General features: G+C 46.4%; 1 protein-coding gene across 2 annotated transcripts in view; it reads right to left on the reverse strand.

The window, feature by feature from the left end:
- Positions 1 to 16,079, reverse strand: part of ZDHHC7 (zDHHC palmitoyltransferase 7) — a 281,602-nt gene that overhangs the window by 144,586 nt on the left and 120,937 nt on the right. The window contains exon 1 of one of the 2 annotated variants that reach the window (XM_086945851.1): positions 692 to 754. The exons of the other annotated variant lie outside the window; for it this stretch is intronic. Within the exon in view, the coding sequence (XP_086801977.1) occupies positions 692 to 701 (10 nt within the window). The 5' untranslated portion in view covers positions 702 to 754. Of the gene's footprint in view, positions 1 to 691; positions 755 to 16,079 lie in introns of those variants that run through there. 2 annotated transcript variants of the gene reach the window in all.

Raw genomic sequence — 16,079 nt, forward strand, 5'->3', positions numbered from 1 at the left:
GCAACACCCACCAAATTCACATATCAGCTTTAAGACAAAAACTTTTACTCTTCCACGTGTGCGTAACAAAACATTACTATAAAACAACGATAGAGACCATACATAAGTAACTAAGACGGAGAAAAAATACATTTTAAGGACATTTGACTAAAATTCACGGTGGCAAAACTGTGATAGTTCAGGTTTAGCTTCAAAGGGAAAAGGGGCGAATCAGGTAGTTTTGGAAAAAAAAAAGGTAAAATAGACATCAGAGGCCTCAGAGTTCATTCCTTCAAAGCGCGTCAAGAGTCATTGAAGTGAGAGCTGCTTAGCTCTGGCACTCACGTCAGCCCACATTACAATAAAAAACGCGGTACATTTTCTCATGACAGATCTGCATTCGTTCTGCAGAGCTATAGACGGGAAGTGACACTCGTCCTGGGCAGCATTTACCACCGAATCGAGCAGACCCATTCGACTGCACACGAGTGGAGCTCAGAGCACATCTGGGACCTCGAGAGTGAAGAAAGGCCAAGGAAGGAACTGTGCTAGCAACGAGTTCTACCTGAAACGTCTCGTCATTCTAACGTCTACAAATCATGCCCCTTTCTCTAATTCTATACCACTGGGAAGGGTATACATTAGCAGAAGAGAGCATGCTCTTCCAGCCACATAATGCCACAGACCACCCACCGTGCACCAGCGCACTCACCTCTTGCCATCACTGCCTCGCCAGTCTGATCACATTAGAGTGGATGGAAGGGTCACACAAGCACATCTCAGTGGCGGAGGAGCGCGCGCCTGACTCACTCATACACAGGAGGAGCAAACACAATGTGTAATTAGATGACGGACTTCTTGGAGCGCTTCAACATTCCAGGAACAGGGAGAAAACGTGCCGGAGCGACTGAGGCGACTTTACGCAAGTCATACCGAGTTACAGTTTATCTGCTTCAATAATGCACCCCACACGATCCTATGACTACATACGACAATTTGCTTACAGTAACAGAGGTTATCCGGTCAGACGTGTTCGTACAGTTTCACTACATTAGCACTACTTTCCGAATCCGGGAGGGTAAGTTAGCACCAAAATCACCAGCAATCTGACAACTGCCATCAAGCACAGACATGCCTGGGAGTCTTGCACTACAGAAATGTCAAGACTACACCACCCTCTGTTACCACAGCCAATGACACTGCGCCAATGCATGCTTGCCAGACCGCCTCAGCAAGGGAAGGCCCAGCACGAGGGAATATCAGGCAACAATTACTCTGACGACATGGAGGCGGGCCCGGGCAGGTCCACAGGTGGCTCTAAAACCTGGGGAATGGCTTCATATCTACACTGTAAAACTTCCCACGCTGTGTTCAAATAACAATGACATCACCATCTTCCGTAAGAAGAGCTGAACACACCAAATATAGCAGTGAGTCATAGCCAGCGCCTATTATTAAAACTCCACGGATAATATTTGCATCATGAACCATGCACCTCGATGACATGCTTTAAATAACTTCCAAATATATCATTACTTGAAAGACGAGGATTGACCGACCTTGCTGGGGGTTGAGTTGAGTCTTTGTGGGGCATAGAACAGATAGTTGAGCTCCAACTGTGGTTGAGGGAGTTTGCCACTATAGTCCCCGCTTTCGACCTACTGTGGCTCTCCATACTGGGCCAAGTACAACTCTTTACGCTATTGACTCAGAGCAGCCAGAAGGTCGCAGGTTTCTGAGGGAGGCCGCCCAAGCTCAGGACTCGAATCTGAACAGACACAGTAACTTCAATGCGCAGTCTAGTGTTTGTCAAATTAAAAATTACTTTTTTTTCTTAAAAACACAAGAGTACTAATTACCACACATTTCCATCCAGTATCCATGGCAGTGACCTTGGTGACATTTACTGCTTGTGCCTCTCAGCAGGGAGGGAAGTAGCATGAATCAGGTTCCGGTGCAGTGTAAAATACCCCACAAGACAAATTCACACTCAGTCCACGTTTGTCAAGCTTGCTTTCCCTTGTGGTTTAGTGGGTGATAAATGTAGTCACTCGTAATCCTCCAGAGCGGATCCAGTGGGATGAATATCCTCCAACAGGCAGAGGCCCACGGAAGCCAAGAAAACCTCAGCGGTTGCTGAAGAGGACAAGTGCGGCCGGCTTCTGCGTAGACATGGTCTCCCCGCTCAGTTCTGCAGTGAGCAGCAGCCCTGGTGCTTATGGACCCAGTTACTGTACAGGCCAATAGTTAGGCCCAACTGGGTTATTTGGCTGACTCGGGTACAGGCCCCATCCAGACCAGGGCAGTTACCACAGCAGGTGTAGCCCCAATCGAGTCAGCACACATGCGACAGCAGTTGGGGCTCTGATCAGGCCAGCACAGTTACCAAGTAATTTGGAGCCTCAACTGTTTTGAAGAGGTTCGGGACCCGCTCTTCGCCAAATGTAGTAAAGAGACTCCGAAGGAAGGAAATATTGTTTGAAGTCTTCTTTATTGAAATACATGCAACACCCACAGGTATGTGCTGCCGCTCGACTCAAGGACTCCGGGCAACTGACTTTCGTTGACCAGAGTGCTAGAACCGAACGGAGCCATTAGAATCAGAATCCAAAACATAACATGAAGTGTTCCCTCGTGCTGAGTATAGCACGAGGACAAGAGGAATATACGACACAACTGAGGCGCCGATCGGGTAACACACCCTCTCTCCTATTGGGTTGATGTCTGGACAATTTCGGCCCGATCAGGCCACGCTGGCAGTTGAAGCTCCAATCAAGCAGACACAGCAGTTGCAGCCCCCATTGAAATGACATCGGCAGTTCTAGCCCGATCGGACCGACCAGGTAGTTGCAGTCCTGATCATGCAGATTCAAGCAGTTGCAGTCCGGGTTGGGCCCAATCAGGCAGTTGCAAATACGATCTGGCTGGCAGTGTCAGCTGCAACAATGATCTGGCCGATGCAGACAGCTGTAGGCTCTTTACTCTTCCTGACCTGTCTCTCTTCTTGCCAAACATGGCACACTTTTCCGCTTTCTCAGCATGCAGGCCGGCTTCTAGACAATAGGCTGGCCATCTGCTCCTCTAGCATAAAGTGCAGATTTCAGGTAACGTCCTCTTTCTTGTTGGAGACTGGCTGTCAGGCAGACACAGGCTCTGATCACACAGCAGTCCATTGGGTACTCTGCACATTATTCCCTTCCTTGGCCATCAATGACTTGGAATTGGAAACAAGTGGATGGTTTGGGTCCCACATGTTTTTTGGGGGGGTATATGGATCCATGGTCTCAAACTTGAAAAGCGACTTGAGGTGTTTCTCCTTTCTAGTGTCCTTCACACGCTGCTCTCAAAGCACAGCTCTTAAGCAGAGTGCAGCTTTCAGAGCAGGTAGCACAAGGTCCGTCTCCAAACTGGACAACCCGAAATATAGGCATAACGAAGTGTGAGGATTTTGCTTCTGGCTGCAATCAGCCTCTCTGAAACAGCAATGAAAGAGAAGAGGGGTAAGCCTGACCTTGAAACTTCCTCACCTAATGCAACAAAACTGTAGTATCATCCTTCATTCATACCACCAACCAAATGGCAGTGTTCAGGAAGAAATAATCAGCAATTTGAAACAAAAACTCACAGACCTTTTAAAGGTAGCCTCGCCTCCAACCTCCTCCTCACTTCAGTGTCTGGATCTCCACCTTCCAAACACAGGAATGAACACACAATTATTCTGCTGCCTGGGGAAGCGGCCTCCATTCTCCACCTTATTCCGGGACAATTCATGGCTATGAAAAAATGGGTATGCAAAAAAGATCCCACTGACTTCAGTACTCTGGCTTACTCAGACTCTGAGCCTTCCAACTAAACATGAACTCGACATACGCACAGACTACTAGCACAAGGCTCTGGGCATACACAATACTAAACACTCTCAACTGAAGTGGCTATTATCATGCACTCCATTTACCAGAATGCATCTGGGGTAATTGTGTATTGGTATGCCTGGTAGTGTGCACCCTCCTCGTTTTATGATTGGCTTCATGAGGAGTTATTGATTTGAGGAGCTACGGGATGCACCTGTGCTCTGGGACTGGTACTAAGCCTAAGGAGTCTGTGAGCAGCATTGCCAGCACTCCCAAAAGTCACTTCTTACTCTTTACTGAGTAAAGACAGCAATCCTGAAACATGTGTCTAGAGATACTTAGCACTGGCTGCACTAACAATGGTGGATACTTACGACTTTCAACTGAAATGAATATTATCATGCACTGCATTTACCACAAGGCATCTGGGTGAATTGTGTGCTGGTATGTCATGCAGTGTGCTCCCTGTTCTTTTTGTTGAAAATAACTTTTTCTTGTGACTATAGAGTAACTACACCATTGTTTAGCAATCCAACAGCTGTGCTAGTCCCATGTGTGGGCTTTGCAGTTTCAGCATGCCTGCTACACCACATTTACATTAGATCGTCTGATGTTCTGGTCTTTGCACATCTTAAGATGCAGTCACTAAACCTTAAAATTAATTTGAAATAGAATTCTAAAATGTCTTTTCAAAACTACAATCAGTCTTCTGGCTTGTCTCATAACTGGTTTCCGAAACGGTGCAGAAGACAAAAAGTTACTTGAAAGTTAAGGCCCACTTACTTTTCATCATAGTCTCACTCCTCTTCAAACCCATTTTTGCAAACTACAATCCTGGTTTCACCACTGAATAGTCAAAACGTTCTATTTGAAGGTAGGTTTTTCCATATACCGTGAAGGCAGTTCTGAATTCTGTTGATTTATTTATACACTAGTAGAGCGCGGTTTTTCCCAACCCAAGATCTCCTCGTGTTACAAAACACAATGAGAAGAACACTAGGAGAGTTTGTGAACAGACATGCAGATCCTCAAGTTGTTTCCTGATAGCAAGCAAATTACTTTTCTGTTTGAAGTAAATGAGAGTATTGTTCCAAGGTTTATGGAGATGGTTCCTTCTACAATGAGTATGATTTTAAATCGTATTGGGCTAAGGGCGAAGGTCCCATTTCTAGGTACAGCAATCCCATTCCCACTGACAAGATAACCACTAAACAACAATTTCTGCGAGTAACAAAAAAGAAATCTGCCATATTGTTTCAGACGTCTTGGCTGGATTCTAATATATTACTAATATATTGGACTTGTCGGCTGCTTTCGACACCGTCCCTCATGTCGGTCTCCTGTCAAGATTATGGGGGATCGGTTTGCGGGGGACGGTGTTGGAATGGTTTAAGTAATTTCTTATCAACCGCCGACAAGTGGTCTGGGCACCTCCGTTTTCCGCTGAAATGCCTCCGCTGGAGGTAGGGGTCCCGCAAGGGTCCATTCTTAGCCCCTGCCTGTTTAATATCTACATGGCTCCTCTGGCGGAGGTAGCGGAGTCTTTTGGTGCCCAGATCATATCCTATGCTGATGACAACCAGCTACTTTTCACATGTAACAAGGGAGAGGATTTTGACGGCAAGCAGATTGGGGAGTGTCTAGACGCCGTGTTTGAGTGGTTTCAGAGACACAGCCTGAAATGCAACTCTGATAAGTCAGAGTTGCTTTTCTTTGGAAGCCCACCAAATCCTGAGTGGAGGTCCTGGTGGCCACAGGATATGGCACCGCCTAGAGAAACCTCGTTAAAAGCCAAAAATCTGGGCGTCCTATGTGATATAGATCTTTCTTTTAGACCTCAAGTCATAGGATTGACTGGAAAATGCTTTGGCATGTTGAAGAGGATGCGGAAATTCCTCCCCCTAATATCTCTTCAACATAAAAAAAAATCATAGTTCAAGCCCTGATAGGCTCGAGGCTTGACTATGCAAATGCCCTCTACCTAGGCCTCCCCAAATATCTCTTAGCTCGCCTGCAGGTTGTGCAAAACTCGGCCGCAAGAGCTATCTTTGGACTGCCGCGAAGGGCACGTGCGTCAGAGCTGCTGGAGAAATTGCATTGGCTCCCCATTGCCAAAAGAGTCACTTTTAAAGTTTTGACTCTGGCCTTTAAAGCCCTTCATCACATCGGCCCTAAGTATCTCCGGAAACGGATGGCTTTTTATGTCCCAAAGAGAACCTTGAGGTCTGCACAACAAGCAAAAGCTATTGTCCCTATAATTAAGCGAGCCCGTACTGGAGGCCGCTCTTTCCGTTATCTGGCCCCTTGCTGTTGGAACGAGCTCCCAATTGCTGTGCGATCATTGTCCAATTTGCTCGCCTTTCGAAAAGAGCTGAAGACGTGGCTTTTTACCCAGTAATATCTTTGCCACCTGCGTAGAGCACTGTGTTATGTACTGACTTTTTTTTCTCTTTGCCAAAGCGCCGGGACACTCTTGTGAGTAGCCGCGCGCTATAGAAGAGCTTTATAACATAACATAACATTACTAGGAGATTGGACCGGTCAGTTCGTGAACTGTTTTAAATAGCTCTCTGCTTGAGTTCTTTGCCCTATTGATCCTCTCTGTGTAAAGATTAGCCTTTTCATCACTGATCTTTCTTTTAATAAACCTGAATTAATTGTTTAGATTTTGCTTTCTCGTCATTGGAGTAATTACTTCTCCTGACTGTCTCCTGTTTTCTGCAGTTACTTAAGTTTGGAGGAAAACCAGGGTGCAGTTGGAGGCTTTCTATCTAAAGCTTTTAATTAATTTGGCTGGGACCAATTTATTAGCTTCTGAATTAACCCATTCCTTATATTCTGTGGCGGCCATACTGGTATCTCCCTTCAGTGATGGTTGGGATGAGTCTAAGATAATAATCATGTCATCCTTGTTAATTTTATTCCAAGCCTGCACTAGCTTAGCCTCGCCTTAAATTTTGATAGCTGGTCTCTTTGAGCGTGAGTAGATGCTAATCCAGACCACCTTATGGTGTGACCATGTAAGGGGAAGGATATCTCCTAACTGAAGATCTGAATAATTTGCAAAAATGCTGTCCAGTGTATGCCTAGACTCATGAGTGGGAGTATTGACCAACTGGACGGAATTAAAATAAGTCTTGTTGTCTATTATAAAGAGAAGCATGCCAAACCACTTACATAAATAATCCAAAAGTTATTATAGTTAATAATTAAACAGCTGTCCTGGGACCTCTTTTTAGGAGACTGGAAAAGCTTCATACCTCTGGAAAAATGGATGCTGCATATAGTAAGTATTTTGTTCACAAGCTTTACAAGCAAAAGGGCCTGTAGGGCAATATCCCATTTAAGGGCATCTGCCGGCATTCTATCAGGCTCCGGGGCTTTTGTGGCTGTGTTGTTTCATGATACCCAGCCAATTTAATAGAGGCAAATCATCCTTAAAAATTAAAACTCGAGGTGCGACGTTCTCAATTCTGAGGGTTATCGGCAATGTATACAGCTGCACAAAATCATCATCCCATATCAGTAGATTAACAGTTGCGACTTATCATGGATCAACAAGTGAGAACTCTAAAGTTTCCTTGGTTCATGAGTGAGCAGCTCATCCAGGCCACATGTCTGCTTTCCATTCTAGAGCTTGTAGTCTTGGTTTTTAAAAGGGTGAACAGGAATATAAATTGCAGATGAAAAAAAAAAACCTGGATTACATGAGCTACTCATGCATGGGCCTAAGAAAAGTGTGAGATATACATTAAGTCAACACCGGGTAGTCATCAGAGGTTTGCTTGGCTTCTGCACAAGACCTCTCGTACTGGTGTGTTTCAACAGCACTTCAATTAGAAGCTAATTAGGAACACATTTATTAATGGCTTGTCTCATGTAAAGCAGAATCCAACCAACTAGGTTTCAGAGCACAATAAATCACAAAGTGATTCAGAGCACATAAATCATACTAGCATCATACTGTAGAAGAGATCATGACTCTAGCCATGAATGTAGTAAAAAATGAGCAGGGTTAGGAAAAACTACAGGCGAATGGTAAATATAGAACACATTTGAGAAATTGGGAAGAAGTACACAGATTAGACGAGCTGGGAAAGAAAAATCTGACTAAAAATACCAGGGGGGAAACTGGTCTCACAACATTGGGGATACACAATAAATCTAGATAGGAGAGCCAGAAATAGATTGAAACAGGTAAATTCAGATGCCCATTCAGCAATCATAGCATCTGTATATTACATGAAGGGGACAGAAAGAATCATTTATACATTAACAGTGGCACTACTAAATCACATTTATAAATGATTTCAAACAAGATAGCTGAAAGTGTTAGAAAAGCTTATAAAAACAGAAATATAAACAAGGTAGGTTACCAGATTACCAAAAGTGTGTGTAAATTAGTTCGGCAAAATATATCTGAAGTTTGAAGCAGAATTAAGTTTAATTGCAGGAAAGCTAGAGAGACTGTAGTCCCAATAGGTACTGGCCCAGCTAACAGATGAACACAGTTCTGTCGGTAGGTGTTAATAAAGAGATCACTGTGGAAAAGGAGGCAGGCTTCCTACTGATCTGTACCACTAGTGGCAACATGATCAAAGTTTGGATTTATGAACGAAATCTGAAAGTGTTGGTAGATGAGCCTTTGTGTTTTCAAATGTAAGAAATACTTACATGCACAGCTACTCAAATTATTGGTGTCCATTCCTCTTACTGCTCTCTTGGTTGAAACAAAGTCGTATAGAATTAGCTGTTCCAGTTAAAACATGAGGGTACCCTAGAGAGCTTGGTCAAATTTCCGAAATGGTCATTGATTTTTCCTTCAGGGCTAATTAAAGCGAGCACCATATGGTTTCAATGCAGAATGGTAAGACTTTGTACAACTCCTAATATTTGTATGGGACATTTTAAAATTAACAACTTTGCTTTCTTTGTTTCAAGCATCAAAACGCTGTGAGAAGTGTGTGCAAAAAGGTCTTCAAACAGTCCTTTGCTGTTTAGTTAAAAGAGGAGACCGAGGTGTCTCACTGAAAGCAGGAGGAGGAATCAGTCTTAAGCACCAAGTGCACAAACCGAAAATGCAACCCAAGGAGATCGGCCAACCCTGAAGTCACTATTGATCTCTGGCTATAAATGGATGGTCACAAGGGAGCCAAGCTTCAGAGCACTATTGATTAGTCAAACTGAGCATATGTCACAGCAGTCAATTTTCTCTGTTTTTGTGAGAATGTGCTTCCTTGGAAATGTTAAGGACAGTTTGTGTATTTGTGAATGGGAGCCGCAATGGAATGGTCACTTTTTAGGGGCACTTTTCCTGGAACTAAAGAACAACAATGCTTTGTTTGCGACATCACTGAGTCAGCTGGGCACTACAACTTGGCAATAAACTCTGTGGCCCAAAACTCTGCTTATTAATAGAAATTTGCCTAGCCTACGAGAAGGTAAGTTTCAATTCTATTAAGAACGCGGAAGCGAGGATTATGCTATATATTCTCTCTTCGCTTTATTCAAATTTTGCACAGCAGCTCCTAATATAACCATTAACAAACTCGATTTCCCACAACACTAGGGAAAAGAAAAACAAAGTCTCTTCAGTCCTTCCACAGTTTCCATGAAGGTCTTCCCATAAAACCTCATGCAACTTCCTGCACTTCCTCTTTCTTCGCTGGAGGAGTTTCTTTAAGTTTAGGCGCTTTGTTTTGTGTGATCATTCCCTGAAAGAAACAACACCAAATTACTAGAGATGCCCTTAATCGTTTTGCACATTGAGGTACATGAACAAAATAAACATTCTGTATACACAGCTGTGATCGTTAGAAAAGAGAACATTGTAGGCATGCAATAACAAACTGAGTTACTTACACCCATTACGGCGAGGGATAGCAACCAACGCGCTTGCAGGGTGGGATAATCCTCGCCATGCATCCTTAATAGAATTGAAACTTACCTTCTCGTAGGCTAGGCAAATTTCTATTCTATGTCAGGACTGGAGGCGAGGATTATGCTCCTTCAAAGTTTACTCACCACCACTTGCGCTACACTCAGCAGCGGCTTAAAATAGAACCGTTTAAAGGTTGAGTCTGATGACCAGTCCTCTGCTCTCATAAGGTCTTCCAAACGCACACCAAGGTTGAACGCCTTGGACGCCACAGCACCCCGAGTGGAATGCGCACCAAAAGCTCGTGTATGGATACCTGCCTCCTGCATCACCCACCGTACCCACCGGGCAATCGTGGGGGAGGAAACCGCCTTAAAGGGCTTCTTGAGGGCTATCAGGAGTTGTCGTTCGCCCGGGGGATGAACTTCCTCCGTAGCGACCTCATAAGCTTTTAATCATTGCACCACACAAAGCTTCGGGGATTCTGCAAAAGCAGGATAGGAAATTGTGCGTGTGTTCGATTTGGTACGTCTACTCACTGTAAAAGTCACCCCATCCGGGGAAAAAATGCTGGCCGTGATGTCTAGGGCACGATCATCAGACACTCTCCTACACGACACCAAACATAACAACATAGCTAGTTTAGCCGACAATTCCTTGCGTGAAAGAAAACGATTAGGCTGCCATGACAGCAGTAAATTAAGAACCAGGTTTACGTCCCAGAGAACTGAATAACGGGGTTCTGGAGGGAGCGACAGCCTAATGCCCTTCAGGAGTTTACACACAAAAGGATGTTCCCCCAAGGAGGCTCCATTCACCAGAGCATGTCCTGCTGAAATTGCTGACCGGACCGCATTCACTGACCTATATGCCAGACCCTTTTTGGCTAACTCCGCTAAGTAATTGAGAACATGGGCCAGATCTGCGACCACTGGATCCACTTCCCGTCGTAGACACCAGCATACATCGCGTCCATGCAGATTTATATCATTTCGATGTGCTGTCTGCCCAAGCTTTGGACAACAAGAGCTCAGCCTGGCCCGAAAAGTCTGGCAATCTCCAACGTTGCCTGTAATCCACCATGCTACGAGCTGAAGGGAACCCTCCTCCACTAAGCGGTGGGGACTCCCCTCTGGACTCAACAGGAGATGGGGAGTCGGGAGGAGTCGGATTGGAGAATCTCAAGAAAGTCCCAGAAGAACTGGAAACCAACTTGCGACCTCCAGCATGGAGTGATCAGGACCACCGCGGCCCCTTGCCTGAGAACATGGGCTGTTACCCTGGTGATCATGGAAAACGGAGAAAAGGCATATCCCCTCTCCTGCGGCCAATCCTCTCTGAACGCATCGCATGCCTCCGCTAGAGGATCCGGTCTCCAACTGAAGAACCGGAGAAGCTGCCGATCGAGGTGGCATGCAAAGAGGTCGATGGAGAACGGACCCCCATCTCTCCTGAAGGTAATGGAAAATCACCGGACCCAGCTTCCAAACGCTGGAGTCCTGGAGGTAACGGGAGTGCCAATCCGCTACAAGATTCTCCTTCCCCGGAAGGTACTCCGCTGTTACCGATATGTGATGGGCTAGACAAAACTCCCAAAACTGCTTCGCCATATTCGCTAACGCTTTGGACCGAGTACCCCAGGTGGTTTATGTATCGGACCGCCAACACATTGTCCATCTTTAAGAGGACCGAGGCTTGGACCCGGTCTTTGATCCAACACTGGACACAAAGGAGCCCGCTATGAGCTCCAGACAATTGATGTGGAGCAGTTGCTCTTGCGGAGACCAGCTGCCGCCGGTAGAAAACTCTCCACATCGTGCAGCCCAGCCTGCCCGGCTGGGGTCCGACTCTATCACTAAGTCTGGGGCTGAGCCGAAAATTGCTCTCCCGTTTCACGCTTCCATGTGTGATAGCCACCACTCCAGCTCCTCGCGGACCTCCTCCGTTAGGGGAACCACCTAAGAGTAAGTGAGACCCGAGGCCGAAAAGAGGCCTACCAAACGGGCAATTTGCCGCAGGGAGGTCCTCTGCTTCGCCAATTTCTGCCGGATCTCTTGACGGATCTTTGCTACCTTCCTGGAGGGAAGGTGGAATCTATCACAAACCCCAAAAGGTGGCCTTCTGCGTAGGAACCAGGAGGGACTTCTTCTCGTTGATAACGAACCCTAGGGACTGGAGGAGAGACACCGCCATCTGCAGATGGGTTCGCAGTTGTGAAGGACTTTGACTTAGGAGAAGCAAGTCGTCCAAGTAGACGATCAAGCAGACCCAGTGAGTCCTCAGGTACTCCACCACTGGCTTGAGGACCTTGGTGAAACACCACGGGCAGAGGAGAGGCCGAAGGGGAGGCACTGGAATTCGTAAGCCTGCCCCCTCCAAAGAAATTGGAGGAACCGCCTGTGAGGGGAAAGATCGGCACCCCCAGGTACGCGTCCTTCAGGTCCAAACGTACCATCCAATCGAGAGGTTGGAGAACATCTCTCAACAAATGAATGCCCTCCATTTTGAAGTGTCTGTACACCAACCACTCGAACTCCCGAAGATTGATCACAGGCCTCCGACCACTGTCGGTCTTGTCCACTAGGAAAAGGTTGCCTAAAAACCCCGATGGGTGCACCTCTGTGTGATACACCGCTCCTTTGCGGAGCAACTCTCGCACTTCGTCTATTAAAGCCGTGTCTGATGCGCAACACACAATTGGTCGAGGGGGGCGCGCCTGCCAAGGGGACCCATAAAACTATTTGAAATCCCTGGACTGTCTGGAGTACCCACGCATCCCCCGTCAGGGCTTCCCATGCGGGGAAGAACTGCGCTAACCTGCCCCCAACCTGCAGCGGCGCCGCCGGCAAGACACTCACCGTTGTTATTGCCGTTGTTTCCTCTGTAGCCTCGTCCTCGGAATCGTTGGCCCCTGGTTGGGTAAAAGTTGGTGAAGCGCTGGTCTGACTGATATTGTCCGCGCCCCCAGCCTTGCCCCCTACTTTGGGGCTGCTGGTTTTGGCCACGGCCGGGCGGGCGGCTCCTACCTCGCCCGCCTCCTCGGAAAACCCACGGAGTAAAGACCCTCTTTATGTTCGCCTGGGCTTTGTCGAGGGATGTGAACGTGGCCACAAACTTCCCAAGTTCCTTTATAAATGGTTCACCGAACAGACCGCCCTGCGCCGAGGCCCCCGCCTCGGAACCTGCCAAGTCCCCCAGCCTGGGGTCGACCTTAATCAACAGAGACCTACGCCTCTCCGTCGAGAGGGGGCAATTGGCATTGCCCACAAAACAGATCGCCCATTGCGCCCAAGCTGAGAGGACCTCGGGATCAATCAAAGAACCCAAAACCCGAGCTTCCTCCGCGATGTCCAGGATCTTGGCGAGCGGGCAGATGGTATCTAGCAGTTTATCCTGACAGGAACGCCAGGAGCGATCTATTCCCTTCTTGGGATCCTTGATAAACTTGGCTAAGAACGTTGCCATTTTGCTTTCAATTTCCGGGGTAATGGACACCTTGCCTTCTAAAGAGGGCCGCAGGCACTCCGCCCGTAGTCTTCTGCGTGCCTCATTCTCCAAAGGTTTCCTGACGCGGGAAGCCAGGTACAAAGCTGCTTTCTCGGCGGGCACCCACACCGCAGAGCGGGGATGAACAATGTCATCGGGATCTAACATGTCAGAAATGGTCGCCTTAGGTGGATCCGAGGATCTCATAGGCCTCCTCAACCTTGAGGAGCCCGCCTCATCATCGAAAGCGTCCAGGGACGCTGGCGGGAGTTCATCATTCCCAGAAGAGGGGTCTTGGGGCGGTAAAATGGGGGCTCTATGCTCCAAAAACACATGTTTGAGGTGCTCAAAGGAGTCTGTATCTACCTCTCTATCGCACTTTTTCTTAGGCGGGGGAGGACCCTGACTGTCTGAAGCTGGACGTGGAGTATCCGACGTCCCCGGGACTGCAGGGGGTGGCTGGCCCATCTCAGCACACAGCTGCTCTATTTTGTCCACTAGACACTGTTCCACAGGCGTCATTAGGTCTGATACTGCCTTATGAATAGAATCGTCGACTTTGGCGTAAAAATAGTCATCCCATTTCAGGTACGCCAAGGAGTCTTCCTCCTCATAATAGTCTTGCTCCATGTTAAGTGCGCACACCCATGCAAGCACAGCACCGGGTACTGAGGCTAAAGCTGTTTAAAACCGGTTGCTAAGAGCTTAGGAGCACTTTACCACTAATGCGGTAACTTTTTGCGGCTGAGGGTCTCTCAGTAATGCTAGCGGCCAAAGTCACAATTGATGGGCTTTCCAACTCAAGGACACCACTTTTCCAACGTGTCCAGCGGGAAATGCTGCCGCCTGATGTGGTGTCCGGGGAACTAACTGCTGAGGTCCCCACAACGCTACCTACCCGACCGTGGATCGGGCGTGAACAGGATAGGAATTCCTTGGTGCACCGCACCACTACCTACCCGCAGCGCGGGCGTAATCAAAAAAGGGGGAAACACTTTTAAATACAGACCCAGTACACCTGGGCGTTTTCAGGCGGGCCGGGCGCGGACTTGCACTGAGGACCGGAGCGTGTCTAACGTTATCCCTGTCAGAACGCGCTCCGGGAACCAGGTCGCGACGCCCCTACAGCAGCCTCTAGCGACCGGCGGACCGCACCGCAGTCTGCTGATGAAGCGGGATACCGCGTAAGAAGCGCACAAGCGCTCCCTCGGTGTAGGGGATCTGAAATAAAAGGTTAGCCTTATTCACAAACAATCCCCCAGCACGAAAACGTTCACAAAGCCCAAGAGAAAAAAATGCACTTATCTCGAGCTGCCGAGCAGCGAAGAAAGAGGAAGTGCAGGAAGTTGCATGAGGATTTATGGGAAGACCTTCATGGAAACTGTGGAAGGACTGTAGAGACTTTGTTTTTCTTTTCCCTAGTGTTGTGGGAAATGGAGTTTGTTAATGGTTATATTAAGAGCTGCTGTGCAAAATTTGAATAAAGCGAAGAGAGAATATATAGCATAATCCTCGCCTCCGGTCCTGACATATAATTCATTTCTAGAGGAAGGCCAATTGTGGTACTGAAATCTACCGAGCATTTTACACGAGCACTAAGAATCAGTGACACCTTCTTGAAATCATAGCCATGTGCCTTTAACCATTCTCTGCGTCTCCTTTAATATTTGTACACCCATCAAGTATGTTGAGGCTAGCAAGAGGGTTTGAGGATTAAGTTTTACGGACAGCATGTAACTAAGAAATAAAAAAAAACGAATGGATGGAATGCTTAAATTACATTAAATCAATACCTAAACCCAAGTCGTGTGCACCATATTAGTGGTTTACAGGCTTAGACAAACACAATACGGAACAGTATATGCTACTAACAGTATAGGATAGCTGATGGCCATATTTCCAGCAGACAAGGGCTTTTGGCAGAATAGAGATTTCCAATACATTGACTGTCTGATGATAAAAAACACGCCTCATAAATAACACAGTTAACTGGATAATGGCAGCTTTCCAGCAACCAACTCCTCTAAAAAGAGAGTCTTCTAACTACCATCAACATTCAGTACAGATTATTTTTAAACAAAAAAATGCTTGGTTGCTTTCTTATCGCACAAGTGAATGATATGTACAACAGAAAAGAACGGATACAAGCAATTAAAGCAATAGAAGCCGAAAAGGCTGTTTTGATCGAAGAGGTACAAGGATTTTAGATCAAGTACACATGTATAGCCCATTCTCATTATTTGTATGGAACCGCAATACTGTCTGTATCCCAAAGACCTTTACGGGTCTTGGGTTTTCATCATTCGGAGTCAAAATGATAACTTATTTCCGTCTGTTTTGTATAATTTAGAAGTAACTAAAGTTCTAGTCTCATGTCTACCAAAGCACTCCACTGCTGATGTATTATAGCTAGAAACTATGCGGCCTACAGTTTCCGAGCCAATCTTTGCATAACTACTGGGAAACTATGGACACTGAACGAGATTAATCATGTTAACAAGAGTGAATAGATCTGCAACACCATTCTTCTGAATCATTTCAATAAAGTTATGGACTGATCAAATGAATAGTTTTCTAAATACAACTGGCCAAAAACCAGCACATCCATTTCTTGTAGTGATACCTTTGCCTTTGGTTGATACATTCATGTAGTATTGTGACCAGATCGGCACCAGCAATTTCTTTTAATTCTTACCTGCAAGTCAGTCTCAGGCACACATGGAGTTTTGCAAACCAAAGAGGTAATTTGGATATAGTGGGGAAAAAGCCACTGTACGAACACTGGGCTATGTACTTTTTCGTCCATAAAACGTTTCCCTTAAGCAAACATACTAAGAATAAACACAAAAACTGGTTGTAGAAAGTTCTTTAACAGGTCCTTGATC

This window comes from Lissotriton vulgaris, chromosome 12, assembly GCF_964263255.1.
Source record: "Lissotriton vulgaris chromosome 12, aLisVul1.2, whole genome shotgun sequence".
In the NCBI taxonomy this organism is placed as follows: Eukaryota; Metazoa; Chordata; class Amphibia; order Caudata; family Salamandridae; genus Lissotriton; species Lissotriton vulgaris.